General features: G+C 39.3%; 1 protein-coding gene across 1 annotated transcript; it reads left to right on the plus strand.

The window, feature by feature from the left end:
- Positions 1-11008: 11008 nt before the first annotated feature.
- On the plus strand, positions 11009-19877 carry creld2 (cysteine-rich with EGF-like domains 2). The gene is made up of 11 exons (XM_052555280.1): positions 11009-11342; positions 11577-11659; positions 11851-11961; positions 12396-12487; positions 13075-13251; positions 14074-14172; positions 16298-16381; positions 16490-16585; positions 17379-17462; positions 17690-17785; positions 18160-19877. The coding sequence occupies exons 1-11, from the start codon at positions 11214-11216 to the stop codon at positions 18237-18239; spliced, it is 1131 nt and encodes a 376-aa protein (XP_052411240.1). The 5' UTR covers positions 11009-11213; the 3' UTR covers positions 18240-19877.
- Positions 19878-20352: the final 475 nt, after the last annotated feature.

Raw genomic sequence — 20352 nt, forward strand, 5'->3', positions numbered from 1 at the left:
ATAATTGAGAAGTGATCTCATAAGTCTAATATATATACTCTTTAATTATCTGCACACCAATCTTGTCCTGCAACCCCTTTTTATTAAATTTTATATTTTACGTCAATTATTTATAATATATTCTATGTGGACATTCCAAGTTAGTTTTCCACATTCCCAAATATTTACATTTAGATACTTTTTCTAATGTGGACCAATAAAGTTTAAGCTGCTTATTTTTCTCAAATTTTCCTCATGATAAATATCTGGTAATATGTTTTGGATAATGAAAATTTCAACCCCATTCTAGAGACCACCTTTCAACTCTGTCTATTGCTTCTTGAATTCTATCCAAATTAAAATATAAATGTCTTCCTCTTTTCCACATTATTCCATCATCAGCCTTTTCAATATCAAAATAAGGTCGGGAGAGAGCCTGGTGGATAAACCTGTCCTTCAGTCTGCTGGTCCTGGCCTGGAGACTCTGCAGTCTCCTTCCTGATGGCAGCAGCCTGAAGAAGCTGTGTGTCGGGTGGGTGGGGTCAACTTCAATGCAGAGGGCTTTGTAGGTGAGACAGGTTCCATAAATGTCCTGGAGGGAGGGGAGAGAGACACCAACGATCTTCTCAGCTGCTCTCACTATGCGTTAAAGGGTCTTGCGGCAGGACGCATTTAGGTATCATACCACACAGTGATGCAGCTTGTCAGAATGCTCTCGATGATGCCTCTTTAGAAGGTGCACATGATGGGGGCTGGGGCTCTGGCTCTTCTCAGTTTGCAGAGGAAGTAGAGATGCTGCTGTGATTTATTGGCCAGTGCTTTGCTGTAATCAGTACAGGAGAGGTCCTTTGTGATTTGCACACCAAGGAACTTGGTGCTGCTCACTCTCTCCACATTCGCAACATTTATGGTCGGAGGAGCATGCTGTGTGGGCACTCTCCTGAAGTCAACGACAATCCCCTTCATCTTCTCCACATTCAGTGAGAGTTTGTTGTCAAAGCACCACCCAGCCAGGCGGCTACCTTGCTAGTAGTTTGTCTCATCTCTGTTGCTAATGAGACCCACCACAGTCATGTTAACTGCAAACTTAATGAAGATGATGGAGTTGTGTGACAGCAGTCATGGTGCAGCAGAGTGAAGAGGAGGGGGCTCTGCACACATCATTGGGTGGCCCCAGTGTTCAGTGTAATGGTGCTAGATGTGTTACTGCAAACCCGTACTGCCTGAGGTCCTCCAGTCAGAAAGTCAAACAGCCAGTTGCACAGTAAAGGGTTTAGCCCAAGCTGGACCAATTTGTGAATGAGTCAAGGGATGATTGTGTTGAATGCTGAACTGAATTCTATGAACAGTGTTCTGACATATCATGAGTCTTTTTGTTCAGATGTGTGAATGCTGAGTGGAGGGCAGTGGCGATGGTGTCATCGTTCAATCGCTTAGATCGATATGCAAATTGGTTCATTCACACTTTCAGTGATTTCCCGGAATCTGTGCATGTGTTTACACAAAACCCATAAAGGTTCCGTAAAGACACATAACATCAGAGTCGAAAACTCTAGGCTATATTGTAGCTTAAAGTATAGAAAGGCCAGTCTAATCTCTGCTGCTGCTATTTCCATTTTGACCCAACACTTGGTGGATTTTTTTTGGCAAAGAATTGAGCTTACTTATAACATGTGACCATGCTGTTGCATTTGGTTCTTAATTTGCTCATACACAACCGCATCACTTACCATTCCACTGATCTGGCGAATGATCTCAGCTTCAGTGCGGATACTAAGGAGCTCTGTGGTCTCTGCTTCAGTCAAGTCAAGTCAAGTCACCTTTATTTACATAGCGCTTTGAACAAAATACATTGCGTCAAAGCAACTGAACAACATTCATTAGGAAAACAGTGTGTCAATAATGCAAAATTATAGGTAAAGGCAGTTCATCATTGAATTCAGTGATGTCATCTCTGTTCAGTTAAATAGTGCCTGTGCAGTCCAGTTTGCTAAATTTCTTTTTATTTTATTTTAGTTATTTTTTTAAAGTGAACACCACTCTCTGCATTTAAAAAACAGACTTGCCCCTCTGGCACTGCAAGATTGTATTATTGAAGAGTCACATGATAACTACGTCATCACTAGGGTTGGGTATCGAAACCCACTGCTAATATATGCACCAAACCAAATTAGAAAGCAGATTCCGGTGCCTCATTTCAATGCCTCCTAAATGCCTGAGCGATCGGTAGAAATTTGTGTCCTAGTTCTCCGAAATGTACAAAAGAAGCACATGTGTAGCTAGGCTTTTTTTAGCAGGGCTCTAGCATTTAGCTCCATAAACTGTACACAAATTTGCATTTGTCTCAGAGTCAGTCCACTTAAATTTAAAATGGAAATGGCAGCAGACCTGTCTCCTCTTCGTCTTTCAGCACGCTCTTTAATCCGCATAGCGCAAGTGGACTCTAACAGAAACAGAGGACACAATGTGTGTTTATTGACAGATTGTTAGAATATATGTATCTGTGCAGTTCGTTGTCATAAGTACAGTTTACAAAAGGTCACGAGGGAGCAATCGGTTTCTCATCTACTGTGAAGTTTTCGCTCCGTTCATTGCTCATCACACCACAGCTGTTTCCTCCAGCGAAAATCAAGCCCTTAACACATGGACGCATACTTTCATTACACTTATTTAAATATACTTAATCTAATTATACGTACTTTATACATACACTAATGTGCAAAAGTCTTAGTCTTAGGCAATCTGTTGTCTGCTTGTGCATTCAAAAATCTCACTAGATTATTATTAAAATGAATGGCAAAATAAATGTTTGTAAATGTAAACTGATATTTCTAACTGACATACTACAGCACAATATTTAAATAACTGGCTATTTTGGGCTGAAAATACTAATGTGCCTAAGACTGTACTTTACAAACGACATTGTTGCTACCTTATAAAGAATGACCATACAGTCATTCACAGAACTGATTAAAGACAGGGACATACAGCACTCATTTTAACTAAATATCAGAGTGATTGACAGAGATACAGTAGAAACATTATGTGTGGTTTTACATTTGACAATGACCCACATCATGAAATACATTTATTAGCTTTAGAGTAAGGATGTGGCAAGTGGGGCGTGGCCGAGAGACGTGGGAACGGGGCGAGGCCGGTGGAGTGATTGGAAATGAGCGACACCTGCTCGACCCGCCGGTCTCGAGTCCCATGGAGGAGATGGAAGGATATAAAACAGGAGTGACAACAGTGATGGACGAGAGAGGACCAGGCCTGGACTTTATTTTATGTTTTGATTTTTGTTTGTGCAAATCCCCTCATGGACGACTGCCACGATGTTTTGTGTTTATTTTGTAATTAAAGTTTCATTGTGATTGTTCGCTGGTTCCCGCCTCCTTCTTCCCGATGATTATGACATTTGTACTGCGTTTGTCATGATCCTGCCCTCGTGTCCTTGATTTTTCCTAGTCTTGAGGCAGGATCATGACAGACCCTTGTTTTGTGTACAAGCGCATGGCCTTGTCTTTGGGCCATGTGCTTGTGTTGTCTCGTTCCCTTGCCCCGCCCCCCTTGTTAACCTAGTCGTGTCTTGATTGTCCTATCTGTAACACCTGTCGTGTCTTGATTAGTACCCCTATTTAGATCTCCTAGTGTGCTCTGTCTGGCGTCGGTTCATTGTCATTGAGATTTGTACCTGTGATTGTGATTGTTCCACTCTGTGATTGTTCCTTAAAGAAGTGTTTGTATTACCGTGAGTGTTTGTTTATAGTTAGTATTTAGAGTCCTTGTTTATCTTGTTAGTCCAGTCCTGTTTTAGTTATTTAGTCTTTACCTTGCTCCGTGTTTTCCCCCTCGTGGGTTTTGTTTTCCCCTTTTTGTAATAAACCCTTTGTTTGAGAATCCCTGTCTGCACCTGAGTTCCTCCCTTACCAATACCTGACAGAATGAACCGACCCCAATGGAACTCAGCAGACAGGAGGCAATGCTGGATGGCATCAGCCAGCCAGCGAGATTGTTTTGAGGGCTCTCGCCTTGTGGTGTTCCGGGGGACCAGGGGAGGTCGTTCCGGAGTGAGCGGGCGAGAGGAGGAGCCCCAGAGGTCCCCACCTACCCAGCTGCCGGCGATCCCGGAGGGTCGTGTCCTGGCCGTGGCAACCCTGGGGGGTCAGGCAAGCCCCTCCCAGAGTCCTGAGGTGCCCTCCTCAGCCAGCAGTCTCCCCATGAAACGAGGGAGACGGTTTTCATGGGAGTCAACTTCTGAGTCTTCGGCGTCCGAGACTGCCCTGCCCGAGACCAAACTCCCCCAACCCGCCTCTGACCCAGCTGTGGCCTCTGCACCGCGCCCAAGGAGGAAGAGGAGGAAGAGGGGGCCTGCCGGTCCTGTGACCCTGTCTCCTCCCGTGCCAGCAGCGGAGAGCGCTGGCGTGCCCGTGCCAGCAGCGGAGAGCGCTGGCGTGCCCGTGCCAGCAGCGGAGAGCGCTGGCGTGCCCGTGCCAGCAGCAGAGAGCGCTGGCGTGCCCGTGCCAGCAGCGGAGAGCGCTGGCGTGCCCGTGCCAGCAGCGGAGAGCGCTGGCGTGCCCGACCCAGCAGCGGTGAGCGTGCCCGACCCAGCAGCGGTGAGCGTGCCCGTGCCAGCAGCGGTGAGAGCTGGCGTGCCCGAGCCAGCAGCGGTGAGCGCTGGCGTGCCCGAGCCAGCAGCGGTGAGCGCTGGCGTGCCCGAGCCGGCAAAGAAGAGGGCAGTATGCAAGTCGGCAGTCGTGAGAGCGCAGGAGAGTGCCGCGGCCGACTCTGCAGCAAAGACTTTAGTTCAGTGTATCTCATCTCGTAAGGAGATGCCAATTGTCTTAGCGGCTAAAGCCTTTTCTGATTATTTGTCTAGTCTTGTCCGTATCCTAGAAGTCCCCGTCAGTCCTGTCTTGTCCTCAGACCCTGTCCCCAGAAATCCCGAGTGTCCTGATGTCGTCTCCCCGTGTCCCGTAGATGTCGTCTCCCCGTGTCCCGTGAGTGTTGCCCCGTGTCCTGCTGATGAAGTCATGTATCCTGTTGATGTGGCCCCGTGTCCCGTAGATGTCCCGTGTCCTGTTGTCCCCCCGTGTCCTGTAGATGTTGCCCCGTGTCCCGTAGATGTCCCGTGTCCAGTAGATGTTGTCGTCCCGTGTCCAGTAGATGTTGTCCCCCCGTGTCCAGCTGTCGTCTCCCCGCGTCCCGTAAGTCTTGCCCCGCGTCCCGTAAGTGTTGCCCCGCGTCCCTTGTCTGCTCCTATCATGTCCCCTGTCAGTTGTCCCGAGACCCCTCCCCGCCCCTCACCACCCAGACCTGCCCGTACCCCCCGTCGTCAGCCTTCGTCCTGTCCTCCTAAAACTCCTGCCCCACCCACTCACCCTGGTCTGCCCCCCATGAACTTTGTGGTCCCGCCCCCTCCCCTTCCCTGTTTGTTTTTTTTGTTATGTCACCCTAACCCTGCCATTGTGTTTTCATGTTTGCCTTTGTTATTATTAGTCATGTCTTGTTGGTTTGTGTCTGTGTCCCAGTCTGTCATGTCAGTCATGTCCCGTGTTTGATGTTCCCTTGAGGAGCGTCTGGAAGCCGCTCCTTAAGGGAGGGGTTCTGTCATGATCCTGCCCTCGTGTCCTTGATTTTTCCTAGTCTTGAGGCAGGATCATGACAGACCCTTGTTTTGTGTACAAGCGCATGGCCTTGTCTTTGGGCCATGTGCTTGTGTTGTCTCGTTCCCTTGCCCCGCCCCCCTTGTTAACCTAGTCGTGTCTTGATTGTCCTATCTGTAACACCTGTCGTGTCTTGATTAGTACCCCTATTTAGATCTCCTAGTGTGCTCTGTCTGGCGTCGGTTCATTGTCATTGAGATTTGTACCTGTGATTGTGATTGTTCCACTCTGTGATTGTTCCTTAAAGAAGTGTTTGTATTACCGTGAGTGTTTGTTTATAGTTAGTATTTAGAGTCCTTGTTTATCTTGTTAGTCCAGTCCTGTTTTAGTTATTTAGTCTTTACCTTGCTCCGTGTTTTCCCCCTCGTGGGTTTTGTTTTCCCCTTTTTGTAATAAACCCTTTGTTTGAGAATCCCTGTCTGCACCTGAGTTCCTCCCTTACCAATACCTGACAGCGTTACAAAGGGATACACAACTTAGGAAATGAGAGGAGTGTGTGCAAAGCTATGGATTTAATTTAATGTCCTTTAATGTTATCCATAGTTTTTGTGGCCCTTTAATTTTTTTTTTAAGTATCGGTTCTGCCACCGTTTAGGCACCGGAACCATTTGAAAAGTATCAAAATGGCACTGGTATCAGAAAAAGCCCAAACGATACCAAACCCTAGTCATCACTATGACAATCGGTTCCGAATTTTGTTCACACGGAGCTCATTCAGGGACTGAACCCCACAATGTTACTAGGTCCCCAACCCGGGACACAACGCATTTGTGTTCACACAGAAGGCACTCCAGTATTTTTCCAGGACCAGCTTGAAAGGGGCTTCTGAGTAATCTTGGAGGTCTGTGGTGTAATTGCATGTGGCAGCCTGCTTTAACATATTCCAGTCATTGGTGTTGAAACATTCTTGAAGAGGGTTGCATCTCGATCCAATACTCAGTATCAGTATCGACTCCGATACTGAAATTTTCTGGCGGATCATTTATTGGTCAGACGAGACCAATCCAAATCCGATATTGTGCCTATAATATTCTGTGTTATTGTTGATAAAGCACCATATATTTTAAGTGCACTATATTTCAAGTGCTGTTCCATAGTTCAGTGTGAGATACAGATTAATATTTAAGTCTTTAAATTCAAGTTCACATAAACTCTTCTTTCTGCTGTGGCTGTCTGTCATCCTCCATTCAGCAATCAAACTGCCTGTTGCATTCGGTTACTACAGTCAAAACATGAAACTCTCTTCAAAAGCACACAGTAACGGGTTTAAAACTGTTAAAAGAAAAGGCTCAATAAACTAACCCATGGATTTAATACACTACGTATCAATATCTCTTCCCTTTTTGTACTAACTTTTCTATGCGGACTCATATTGTTTCAGCACTAGTCTTGAAGTACCTCTGATTACCCTTCTGGCCACACTTGCATCTGTTTATAAACTGATTTAGTGACTTAAATGAGAGGTCTGTGTGCAGGCATTAGCCAGGGTTGCCATCTCTCATGTATCTGACGTGACACTCACGCTTTCAGCATCTATCTCACGCTGAATTCCAAGCATGACTGTCACGCCAGATGCGTGAGAGTTGGCAACCCTGCATTAGCATGACAGTGATGTGTTCTGAGACACCGAGGTGGGAGAGGGGTAGGGCCTTGAAAGCTCCTCTCTGGGTGGTTTAAACAAAATACAGAGTGTTGTTTCCCCGTGTTGAAAAGTCCATGCATTGGTGTATTTTTTGGAACACACTTTTTAAGTCTGCATGGTTGAAATCTCCAGCTAAGATGAGAAAAGCATCAGGGCGGGTTGTCTGCTGAACACTGATGTGCTGGTACAGTTCTGGTACAGTACAGTTTAGTGCCTCACTCCTGTTGCTGTTGTTGGAACTGGGAGGGATGTATTCAGCAATGTGCAGTATATTAAATATGTGTAAGTAAACAGATTTTGGATCTTTATAGATTATGTTATTTATTTGATCAATAAATGGTGATGGGCATAGTAGACTAATAGTGTAATTTATTAACTACACATAAAAAACTGACTTTTTACTTAAGTACCAGATATATGAGTGTCATGCCATGAATTATTTTTAATATGACATTTGTATTTTGTTACACCCCAGTTTCTGTCTCCCGTGTTTGGTTAATTGATTAGTTCCCAGGTGTGTCTCGTTTCTTTCCCATGTGTTTCATGTCCCCATTAATTTAGTAATTCCATGCACCTGTCTGCCCTTCGTTATCCTGTCTTTAAATACCATCGTCTTTCAGTTCAGTTTTGGTTGGTCTAGCTATATAGGGTTACATATGTGGGTAACACTTTATAATAACTGCACACTATTAATCATTAATTAAGCATTAGTAAACAGATAATTCATAATTTACAAAGCATTAATAGACAGTAATAAGCAGTTTATAAATACAGATATAAATGCTTTATTCTTAATTTAAAAGCATATCTATAATGTGTTTAATAATTGTATTTTCATACTTTATTCATGATCAATTTATCATTTCTCAATGAAGTATAGCATTATTTACAAACCAGTTATTTAGGAGTTGCCAGTGATTCATAAGATCACAAGAAATGTAGTAAATTCAGGTAGTTATAAAGCATTTAGTAGTGGTCAGTTAACTATTTATGTGAGCTCATCTAAAGTGAGTCTAGTTATGCCTTGTAAAGCATTTATAAAGGATATTTAAAGGCTCAGTTATCTTCTAAACAAAAAACGGAAACAAACACCACAGTGATACAGAACATAGAAATATTAACAGCCTTTAAATCTCATGTGTAAAAGCTTTACAAGGCATAAATAGTCCTCACTTTAGATGAGCTCACAAAAATAGTTAACTAACAACTACATATGTTTTATAACTACCTGAATTAACCCTGAATTACAGTAGAAATACATGTTAATAAACCATTTATTAACACTATAAGTAACTGTTACTATATGTCTGAATAAAAAGATGTATGAATGCACATTTAAATAGTTTATTAATCATTTACTTACAATTTCTAAGTGATCTTATGAACCACTGACAACTCCTTAATAACTGATGTGTAAATAATGCTATACTTAATTTAGAAATGATAAATTGATCATTAATAAAGTATGAAAAAAACAATTATTAAATACATTATAGATATGCTTTTAAATCAGGTATAAAGCATTTACATCTGTATTTATAAACTGCTTATAAATGTCTATTAATGCTTTATAAATTATGAATTAAATGTTTCCTAATGCTTAACTAATGATTAATAGCATGCAGTTATTATAAAGTGTTACCCATATGTGTGTCTTCTTCCTGTGATCCATGTTGGATATACATCTGTGTTGGATTAATAAAGAGTCTCTCTTGATTATCATTGACTCTGAGTTCCTTCCGATACTGGATTGTGATGGAAGACATGACCAAAAGAGTTACAATTGCATGGTTTCCCTTTTTTTTCTGGTTTTCCTCAGTCCTTTTTGCTTCCGTAGTGTTGTCCATGGATCCTGCTGGTGCAGGAAGGAAGGTTGCTAGCTATCTCGCCACCTACCTTGATGACGTGCTCTACACATTCTATAATGCAAGCCTCAACACTGGGTTGAGAACCGTTGTCCAAATACGGTCTTCGGGAGGAATTCGCCACATTCATTGAGTGGACCGGTCCACTTCGGACCCAGAGCCTATTCCACCATCTCCCCAATGTGCGGAGCGCATGCCCAAGCCTGCTACTAACGGAGAGCCAGAGCACGCCGCAACTGACGAGCCATCACTACGGAGCTAGAAGCCATGACATCATGGAGAGGTGCTCCGGCCCCTGTATCGCACCTGAAGGTGAGTGGAATATGGAATGCCAAAATGAGGAGATGGATTTTATAGACTGGGAATCTGAACTGGAGGATAAACTGCCCCCTCTCCTCTCTCTGACATCTCCGCTGGTCCTGTCCAGCCCTCCTTCGTTCTTGGTTTCCTTGTCCAGCCCTGAGGAGGCTTCCAATTCTCCAGTTCCAGTCCCCCAGTTAAGCCCAGGATGGGCTCCAGGTCCCCAGTTAAGTCCAGGAAGGGCTCCAGCCCCAGAGCTTGCCCCAGTTCACTCCAGCCCCAGAGCTTGCTCCAGTGTCAGCTCCTAGAATGTGCCCTACTGTGGCCACTCCTCCAAAATGCTCACCCTACCATCCGCTCTGCCGCACCCACCATGGATCCTAGCTCCCGCCTCTTCCACACCTCTGGCTTTGTCTCGTCGCTCTGGCTCCAACATAATATCATACCCCTGGACTCATTATGTTGTGTTTTCCATTTTCCCCATGTTCTTTGTGATCCAGTTTCTGTTTCCCGTGTTTTGTTAACTGATTCGTTCCCAGGTGTGTCTAATTTCTTTCCCATGTGTTCCATGTCCCCATTAATTTAGTAATTCCATGCACCTGTCTGCCCTTCGTTATCCTATCTTTAAATACCATAATGTTTTGGTTTAGTTTTGTCGGGTCTATCAATTACATAAGTGTGTCTTTCTCCTGTGTTCCATGTTGGATTAATGAAGACACTCTCGATTATCATCGACTCCATGTTCCTTTCTGCATTATGACATATTTAATAACAATATTAAGTAACTTAAAACACAGAGCAAAGAACATTTACATTATCAAACATTTTCATTCAGTCTAGCCAGAGTACAGTCACTCTCAAAAACTCCCATTAAAATCACTGAAGCTGTAAACTTTGCAATGAATATCTTAACTTATATCATACGCACATCTGCATTATTCGTGATTAAGTTGAAATCAGTTCAGTGTTGAAAAGTGTCACCTTTCCTCATGTATTACATGGGCATCACTAAGGTTAAAGTTGATGTCATCTAATGATTCCCTAGCAGTTAAAAAAGTGAAAACCTGTCAAAAAATCTGAAAAAAAAAGAAAAGTGCACGGTATTAATTTATTGTTTTCTATTATGGCAGCATCACTTGTGCTCATCATTAGGCCTACTTCCAGGTTTTCACTATATTTGTATTCATAACAATTATTTCTGTTTGTAGCTTTCACATGGTTTAATACGTAGTGCTAACTATTTCATATCATATAAATCAAAGAAAATAAATTACAGCGTAAAAAGCACGCAGTTCTGAAGCCTTGATTATTAATCGCTCAGGCTTAAATTTTCTGGTGCTTCTGAAAATACAGATCGTCAGCAACTTAATTGCACATATTCATAATTCAACCTATTTTGAACACACAAATAATAATCTCGGATAGTTCGGACAGCATGCGAATTGTGACGTAGGCTTACAAATATATTTTATTGTTTTTCCCGCGCGTGGAAGCATTTCATTGGCTCACACGTTGATGGCCAGGAGAACTCACCAATTACATAAAGACACAATGTTACCGATGGGCTGACGCGGAAATCCGAATGTCTAGCTGGTGAGGAGGCTGCATGGAAATTTCTGAAAATGACAATCTACATATCTTTATAATAAACGTGTCATAATTTCAGACACTAGATGTTGATTCAGGGCAACTTAACTGGGTGGAACAACTTAGAAATATAGTGTTTTCTTATTGGACAACCTTTGAGCTAGACAAGAAAGCATGATACGCTCATATAGTATTTTTATCTTGAGTTGTATTAATTTGTTTCTACCACTTGGATATGTGTATACAAAGGACTTTGACGCATTATGCTCAACCTGCAAACAATTAGTCGACAATTTTGACAAGGTATGTCTGTATGTTTATTTTCGATCTCTTGTGAAGAAAATACCATCTTTAAAGCGATTCATTGTAATTGTTCTTTGAAAGTCTCTAGCATCACTTCTTTATAAATGTTACATTGATACCTTATTGCAAAGTAATGACATTTAGACATGTTTAAATGTGATGTACTGTAAATGTGTGAATACTTATTAGGGTCACTTTAGGTATGTTGAGTTTCAACATATTCATTTTTGCCAGGGTCTGGAAAAAACAGCAAAGCAAAATTTTGGTGGTGGAAACACAGAATGGGAAGAGCGAAAACTCTCCAAATATGAACTGAGGTGAGAAGTAAGAATTTTATAATTTGACAAAATATATTAAAACAATATTTACATGCATGCACTAATGAAATGATAAAATGTGCTCTTGTAGTTCATTATCTTGACCCAGACTATCAGGATAGACAGTGTATGTTATAATTCACAAATATGTGTGTTATTTATTGATTGATTGATTGATTTAATTCTTTTAGTGAGATTAGGTTGACCGAGATACTGGAGGGCTTGTGTGACAGCAGCAGTTTTGAGTGCAACCGCATGTTGGAAGAAAATGAGGAACATTTTGAGACGTGGTGGTTCAAGAGGTCAGGAACTCAAATGGAGACCATAATTTGTACCATAATACCTGAAGACTTCATTCTCAAGGCTGAGGTATACTTCATTTTTCTGCGTGCCGTCATGGCTTGTGCATTGTTGAATAGGCAAGCCTATCTCAGCATACTTCCTTTTTTTTTTTTTTTTGATGCATCTGTTGTGTTCTGAACGACAAAGAAGCAGCATCCATATACTAGGGTAGGGGTGACCAGCTGTCCTGTATTTTATGTGACAATCTCAAAATTGAGAGATTTGTGCATAAGGACAGTCTATGTGGACTCTGACACAATTTACACCTTGCACACTGTGCGATACAATACGGCACGCAGACAGTGTATGTATACTTTGGGCTTCAGTTGCATTGTTAAAAGTATCTGTTTAATTGAATTAAAGGAAATCTGACTTTTTTGCATTTTTGTTGTAGGAAAACAAAACACCCTGATCTGTTCAAGTGGTTTTGTGTAGAGACCATCAAAGTGTGCTGCCCAAGAGGTTTATTTGGTCCTGACTGCAATAGTAAGTGTTCTAAGTGTTGAATTAACAAATTTTTAATAAGTACAAATGCTTAGCCAAAGCATTGTAAGTCCACCTTCCAGTGCTTTTGTACGCAAAATTTATTAGTTGCAATACTTTTACTAGCAAAAAACTGTTTTTAATTTTTTTAAACATGCAAGTTTTTTGGGGGGAGAACGCAAGCATTATATTTGAGGGAACGCAAATGGATTGAAAAAATATTTTTTCCTCTTTTGCTACATCACCATGTCCTCTTGTAATATTTTGACTAATTTCACCTTGACTACCACAAATTTCCAAACCGATATGCAAATAAAGCTTACCACTAAAAATCAGCTTTAAAATTGGTTGATGGAACACCATCCTCATAATGTCTTTTGTTGCACCCCTTTATGTCAATTCTATGAATCCAAGACATACAGTATATGCTCTGTTCAATGTGTTGTGCTATGATTATAGAACACATGAAATTAAGTTCATATAGCTAGAAGCATTTCCATTCATGTACACATATTGTTGCAGACATTAAAGGCCCCATGTTGAGATTATGAAAATATGTAACATTATCTTTTGTTTTGCATCATTTTAAGCTTGCATTGGAGGAGCTGACAAACCATGCCATGGTAACGGCAAATGTGATGGAGATGGAACAAGGGCTGGAAATGGGAAGTGCACTTGTGATAAGGAATATGAAGGGGAGTTTTGTCTGGAATGCAGTGATGGTTATTTTAGTGCACTGAGGAATGATACATACTCCTTGTGCAAAGGTACACATTAAATAAGCCTGATGAGCATCATATGTTTCATAGTTATAACTAGGGGTGTGTAGTGGAGCCAATATCTGTATTTGTATCAGTCTTAAAATTATTTGTATCTGTATTCTGACTTAACTGGAAGTTCGTAAAAATGCATTCTGTTTTGAATGTAATTTTGTCTCTTTTATAATTTTCATTTGACAGAAATGCCTTTTATAAAACAAAAATGTTTTGTTTTTTTTTAAGTAAAGGAAGATTAATAATAATAATAATAATAATAATAATAATAATAATAATAAAAATAAGAGAAGCTCTAAGAGAAATTGTGACTTTATATTATTGTGAGTTTATCACATAGATTTTCAAGATTCCGTATCTTAGTGCATATTACTTAAGCTCTGATTTCTGAAAGACAACGTAAGACAGCAACACTGCTTTTTGATTTGCAATTGTGCCGTTTATTTTTTTTCAGAGAGTTTACACTTTACACACTCGTTCAGTAGTGATTTTAGAAATTTATGTATAATATTGTAGTATTCCTGGCTCACCTGTTATCCAGCAAGCACAAATCATGACCGTGTATGACAAATATATATATTTTTATTATTTGGTAGAATTCATTATAATTTATGCCACTGTCCGTGCCTTTCCAAAGCTTTCCAGCTTTGAGTACACCCCCTAGTTATAATATTTGCAAAAGCTGACTTTATCCATATTTATATATATACAGAAATTTGGAAAGCCGTTTTGGAATTTTGAAAAATCTATATAAAAACCGTTATTTAAAATGTAAGATTTTAAATTGTATCTTTTTTCTTTCTTTTTTTTTTAAAGAGTGTCATGAGTCTTGTGTTGGATGCACTGGAGGAACCAGTCAAGATTGTAAAGAATGTAGGAATGGATGGGAGAAAGACCAAGAAGGAGCATGCATTGGTAAGAAGAAAATAATAATAATTTGAATGCCTGGAAAACCGATGGAAAATAATAAAACTTTAAAATTCATGGAGTCCTTTTAATTTAATGAAGTCATTTACATGGTGGTTGCATTTTAATAGTTCTGTTCTAACAGATTTAATAGTCTAGATATGGATGTGTGTGTATATATAAGGGATTGTATGCAGTCATCTTTTCATTATTCCTGCCAGTTTATTTATGTTCGGTACTCCTATGCTATATTCATCTAATAGGAATTGTGTTTTTCTTATTGGAGACATTTTTACAACAATTCATAAATAATTATATTAAAACATGATCCGTTAATTCAAAGTATTGTTCCTGAAATACCAGTGGAAAAGCACCTCTGAACTCTTTGTGAAAGAATAGGAAAATAAAAATAAATAAGTTATTTGCCTTTGTTCCAGCAGCAGGTTTCATTTTTTTTATTTATTTATTTATTTATTTATTTTTTGCGATGTCTTTGAGTAGATTCTGCTTTGATATTCCCATAAATCCTTAGCACTAGGGCAGTGCGATTAATTGAAATTGTAATTAAATCGCGATTTCTAAATCACTTTATAGCACGATTTTCTGTGGCCTCGACCTCCGCAGTATGCTATCAGCTAACAATCAGAATGCAGTGCACCTGAGTGGAGCGGTAGAACCGAACAGGCTGGGCATATGCATAACTCCAGGGTCACACACACTGTCTTTGATGCGTAGCCATTTTTTTCTAGCCCATGTTAACGCATCAGAATGTTCACACTGCACTCGGTAAAAGATGAGAAAAGAAAATGTTATAAATAGAAAGGTGCGAAAAGATTTAATATCTAGCGTATGAGCGGGAGTGCACAGGACACAGGTTTAGGGAGACACGTTTTAAGGCAGCGTGTATCTGAACCTTATACAGCCTCATCTGAGCATGAGCATTTGATTTTGTTAACAGAGCAAAGGAAATCTGCATGCGAGCGGATAGAACGCGCTCTCGTTGCTGCTTCTGAACCGCGTACACATAACTTACTGTATACACACTGCAAACGGAGTACGTGTGAACCTGTATAATGTATAACAAATCTATTTCAACACCTAAGGCACCGCTACAGTAAGCTCTATGACCAATGTATGGCAAAAAAGATAAAAACCGTGTCCAGAGATTTTTTTTTTTTTATTTTATTTGTATTTTTTGCCAAATGTCTAGACTCTAGACATTTTGTTTGACATCTTTACTTAGTGATTATTTTGACTTATTTCTCTTCTAGAGACATGTTACAAGTTTTTGATAAAGCTCTCATTGGTTTTCTTTTGGAAATTTGTTTCAAATTTATACTGAATGCATTTATGACTGAAAAGCATATGTGTCAAAATCGTGATTAAAATCGAAATTACAAAATTGATTAAAAAAAAAAGAATGTGATCGTTTGTTTTTTTTTGTCCATATCACACAGCCCTACTTTACACCCAACCTGTACAAGGGGGAGAATTGGTGGTTACTCTGATTACTTGGACCTATTAGGTTGTCGCAGATGGATCCAACATCCTTGCTTTTGTTGGCTTACTGCTTTAATCAGATGTCTTTCTTCTGTCCTACTTCTATCACCACCATTAATTCCATTCATCTGCCTCATAGAGGCTGCTGACCACCATTTATAGGCTATTTCTAGACCAAGACATGTGGTTCCTACCTGGGTTCTTCTAAAAATCTGTTGGTGCTTCAATCACAAAGCTTTGGCCTTTGTTGGCCTTGCACCTGCATTTACCTGACACATCTTTTGCAGCCACATCAGGTGATGATATAGTCTAAACAGTTCTAAACAGCATACTTTGAATATTCCTGAAAGATGACAAATTTTATCCAAGAGTGTATTCCAGAAAGCCTACCATCACTTATATCTAAAAAGTGCACCTTAATTTAAAGGTTTTTTTTTTTCTTTTCTTTTTTTCAACTGTGTGTGTGTGTGTGTTTTAGATGGATATGATTTATGTGTTCTGAGCTTTAGTGACAATTCAAGTACCTTGAACCTTAACTTACTAGTTTTATGCATTTTTGCTTATTTTGATATGTATTTCTAAGGCCCATACATTTGTCTTTACCTGTATCAGTCCTGTGTTTTTCCATTTACAGACATCAATGAATGCATCAAAGATCAAGCTCCATGCAAAGAAAACCAATACTGCCTAAACATGGATGGATCTTTCTCCTGTAAAGGTCCATAATATTAATTTCCAAAACTTGCTTACTGTAGGTTTAGGGTTGGGGTTAGGAACAACTGTCAGTTGTGCATAAATAAATTGTTACTTTTACTTTATGTCCCAGAATGTGATATCAGTTGCTCTGGTTGCAAAGGACCTGGCGCAAGTTACTGCCTCACGTGTGCTGATGGCTTTAAGCTTGAAGAACGCACCTGCACAGGTATCACTTTTCTTTAGGGAAGAGCTTGAATGGCAATGATTGGATTTTTTGCTTTTTCCTGTGCTTGTAGACATGTGAACAACTGATGCAGTGTATATACCAGGAACACTGACAGTGTGTGGATTTAGGAAGCCTTATGTGATGGTGTACTGCTGGTTTTAGAGCACGTTCATAGTAAATGGTCACTTTTGTTGTAAACAGAGCTTACACTGTTTTTACACAGCTGATCCAGAAATGAAAATTCAGGAACATTTTAGATTAGGGGACACTGTTTACTATTAACAAGTTGCTCATTAGCATATCTTTTTCAAGCATACTGGCTGTTTGTTTGTATTTATTAAGTTCATATAATTCTGCCTTATTCTGCATTAACCTATTCTAGATCCCTTAACCCTACCCTATACCTTGCCATAACTCCCTTGCTAATATCAATAAGCAGCAAATTAGGAGTTTGAGGGAAACATGCAAAAAGAAAAGATGAATTTTATATGCAGGTCCATTTTGTTTGAGTTAAGAATAAAATAAGTTAAACATTGTTATATTTTGTAATAATATACACACAAACACTTACTGAATATCTTAATCATAATGCACATGAGAAATGTTTATTTTACTGTTATTTTATTCATAAGTGGATCTACAAAGTGGATCTTGCAACAGGACACGTGTGTGTGTGTGTGTGTTTGCCTTTTTTTTTTTTTTTTTTAAACCTTAATTGACAATTCAAGTACTTTATTCATTTCTAAGGCCCATACATTTTTCTTTCCCTATATCCTGTGTTTTTCCATTACAGACATCAACGAATGCACCGAAGATCCAGCTCTGTGCAAAGATAACCAATACTGTCTAAATACAGATGGTTCTTTCTCCTGTAAAGGTTTGTTTAAATAGTGTTAACAAAAACATTTGTTTTATTTTGTTAACCCTATTTAAGGTGATGTTGTAATAGTGTAATTACGCATAAGTAATGAGTAATATTAATTTCCATCACGTGCTTAGTGTAGGTTTATGGTTAGCTTAGGGTTAGTTACTGTAAATTATGCATAATTACATGTCAAACAAGGACACTGTAAAATAAAATGTTACCATTATTTTATATCCCAGAATGCGATACCAGATGCTCTGGTTGCAAAGGACCTGGTGCCAGTAACTGCCTCACCTGTGCTGATGGCTATAAGGATGAAGAAGGCACATGCACAGGTATCACAGGGAATAGCTTAAACGGCAATGACTGGAGTTTTTCTTCTTTCGTGTGGTTGTGGATATGTGAGCAACTTGAGGCAGCGTACACACCAGGAACACCAAGAGTGTGTTAATACTAGGGCTGAACAATTAATCAAATTTTTTTATCTCAATTACAATTATGGATGACACAATTACATAATCGTTCAAAGAGGCAATTCATCGTTCAAAGTCCACTTATGTTGAGGATACTCCTTTTTCAATTGGAGATGGATAGGAACTGCAGGCATGCCAGTCAATCGCATTCACTCTGTGTCTGTGTCTGTCCTTGTTATTTTAATGAGATATGTATACTTTTGTAATTTGTCTTGTGTGTGTGTGTGTTTCATTAGAAGAGGATAAGGAAGTGCCTGCCTTTGACTCTGAAGGTTCCCAAACTGGTGGCTCATTTGAAAAACATGAGGACCTCTGAAGTCATATGGTTTGAATGCAGAAAACAGTCTCCAGGACACAATATTTGCCAAGGGACCACTAGTGTCTGCACTGCATCTAAATATTGTTTGTTCTTCTTCTGGAATAATCAAGAGTGAAAGGCATTTACAGTACATACTTGAGAAACAGCCCTTTTTGGGAACATGTTTTTGCAGTTGAGACAGTCAGCACCACTTTATCAGTGAGCAAGATTTACTTCGGATATACCATCCCGGATTTTTGTTGTCTTAAAATTTATATGAAATCAAAATAAAAAAATTAAAAAAAAGTTTTTCTTTTTTTAAATTGGGTTTCACCGCCAACTCTATAGCATCTATATAGCATTCTTAGTAAGTGCTTTTGAAACTTTACATAAACCCTGCCTGTTTCTCCACTGTCCCAACTTTCCACTGTTCATTAATGGAATTATAGCTTTTACTTCAATATCCCCATTGGTAATTTACATACGCTTCTCTTTTATCATGTTATTTTATCACGTTATCATCCACCTCATTCTCTAACACCCCAACATGTTCAAATACCCAACAAAGATGTATCACTACTTCAACTTCATACTTCCTTTTGTATTCATTTGTTTGGTTTATTAAGCTCATGTCAACCTTTAAATCTGTGGCTTTTTAAGGTGGGTTACCACTTAAGGGGTACCACAGGACAAAATTACATATTATTAATTCATAAATGTTTGGCCCACTACACAAAACTATGGCCTACATTATATTTATTCTCCCAATAATCCCACAGAACTCTGCAGGAGTTCATCAGTGTCCCACTGTATTGTGAGTCAGGGTCATTACCAGTACCAGCAGCATACCTAGATATTTGATTTACAATATTTTATGGATTTAGTTTAAAGTTATAATTGTATGAATATGAGTATGCCTTATTATTCACATAGCTGTTACCAGGAGAAAAACTTTTGTTGATTATGAAAAAAATACTAAATAATGACATGCATGTAACATTTATCTAATCATCATCTAATCAAACTTTAATCAAAAGTTTAATCAAAACATCTAATCAAAAGTTGTCTGAGGGTACTATGCATCTATTGTCACATTATCCAAGTACAAAACAAGATCCTAAAGATAAATGCATACAATGTACAATTTAAATGTATTTAATATTAAGCAATTTAATATTAATTAATTCATATTTATTCTATTAATATACGATAAGCAAATTAGTGCACTCTCAGTGCTGGGTTGCATGAGGAAGGGCATCTGCTGTAAAACCTGTGCCAAATGGCTGTGTTGGCTGTGTGGATAATTTTGCTGTAGCGACCTCTAATGGGAGTAGTTGAAAGAGAGGGTCAAAACCACAGAGATAGACCAATCTACAAATATGTGACAGTGCTGTTTCTTTGGCAACTTAAGTTCTCCAACACATGGTCTATCCTCTTTCCTATACACCATGTAATTTTTAAGGCATAAATTATGGGAGTACCTTCTGTTAAACTGTGGTAATCAGCAACCTTAGGTATTGTGATTTAAATTTGAGTGTAATAGATAGTCAAAATAGATGTATTGGAAAGTGGAGGCAAATTAGTATTTAAGTGCATACGTCACCAAAGTCTGCTTTTTCCTGTTTGATTAGTCAATTAATAAAAATACAAATGAAACATGTACAGCTGGATTCTTCTGAATTAGATGCAGAATAATTATGTGCAGAAAATAAGGTGAACTTACATTTCATGCCAACTAGATGAAAAACTGGGACATTGTTAAATAAAATAGGAGAACAGACCTATTTAATAAGATTAATTTGGAGGAAAAGAACAGAGTGAATTAAAAAGAGCTCTTGCCATGGATATTCTTGTGATTTTATATATATATATATATATATATATATATATATATATATATATATATATATATATATATATATGTGTGTGTGTGTGTGTGTGTGTGTGTGTGTGTGTGTGTGAGTGAGTGTGTGATATATCTCAGCTTGTCTAACAGACATGTCTTGCTGGATGAAGGACCATCACCTTCGACTCAACCTTGACAAGACAGAACTGCTTGTGTTTCCAGCAAACCCATCGTTTCATCACAATTTCACCATCAAGTAAGGCACATCAACCATAACTCCTTCAA

Source organism: Carassius gibelio, chromosome B4 (assembly GCF_023724105.1).
Source record: "Carassius gibelio isolate Cgi1373 ecotype wild population from Czech Republic chromosome B4, carGib1.2-hapl.c, whole genome shotgun sequence".
Classification (NCBI taxonomy): domain Eukaryota; kingdom Metazoa; phylum Chordata; class Actinopteri; order Cypriniformes; family Cyprinidae; genus Carassius; species Carassius gibelio.

Coding starts and splice junctions, on each gene's coding strand:
- creld2 (XM_052555280.1), top strand. CDS start 11,214: ATGATACGCTCATATAGTATTTTTATCTTGAGTTGTATTAATTTGTTT. Junction 14,173..16,297: donor CCAAGAAGGAGCATGCATTG/GTAAGAAGAAAA, acceptor TTCCATTTACAG/ACATCAATGAATGCATCAAA. Junction 16,382..16,489: donor TGGATCTTTCTCCTGTAAAG/GTCCATAATATT, acceptor TTTATGTCCCAG/AATGTGATATCAGTTGCTCT.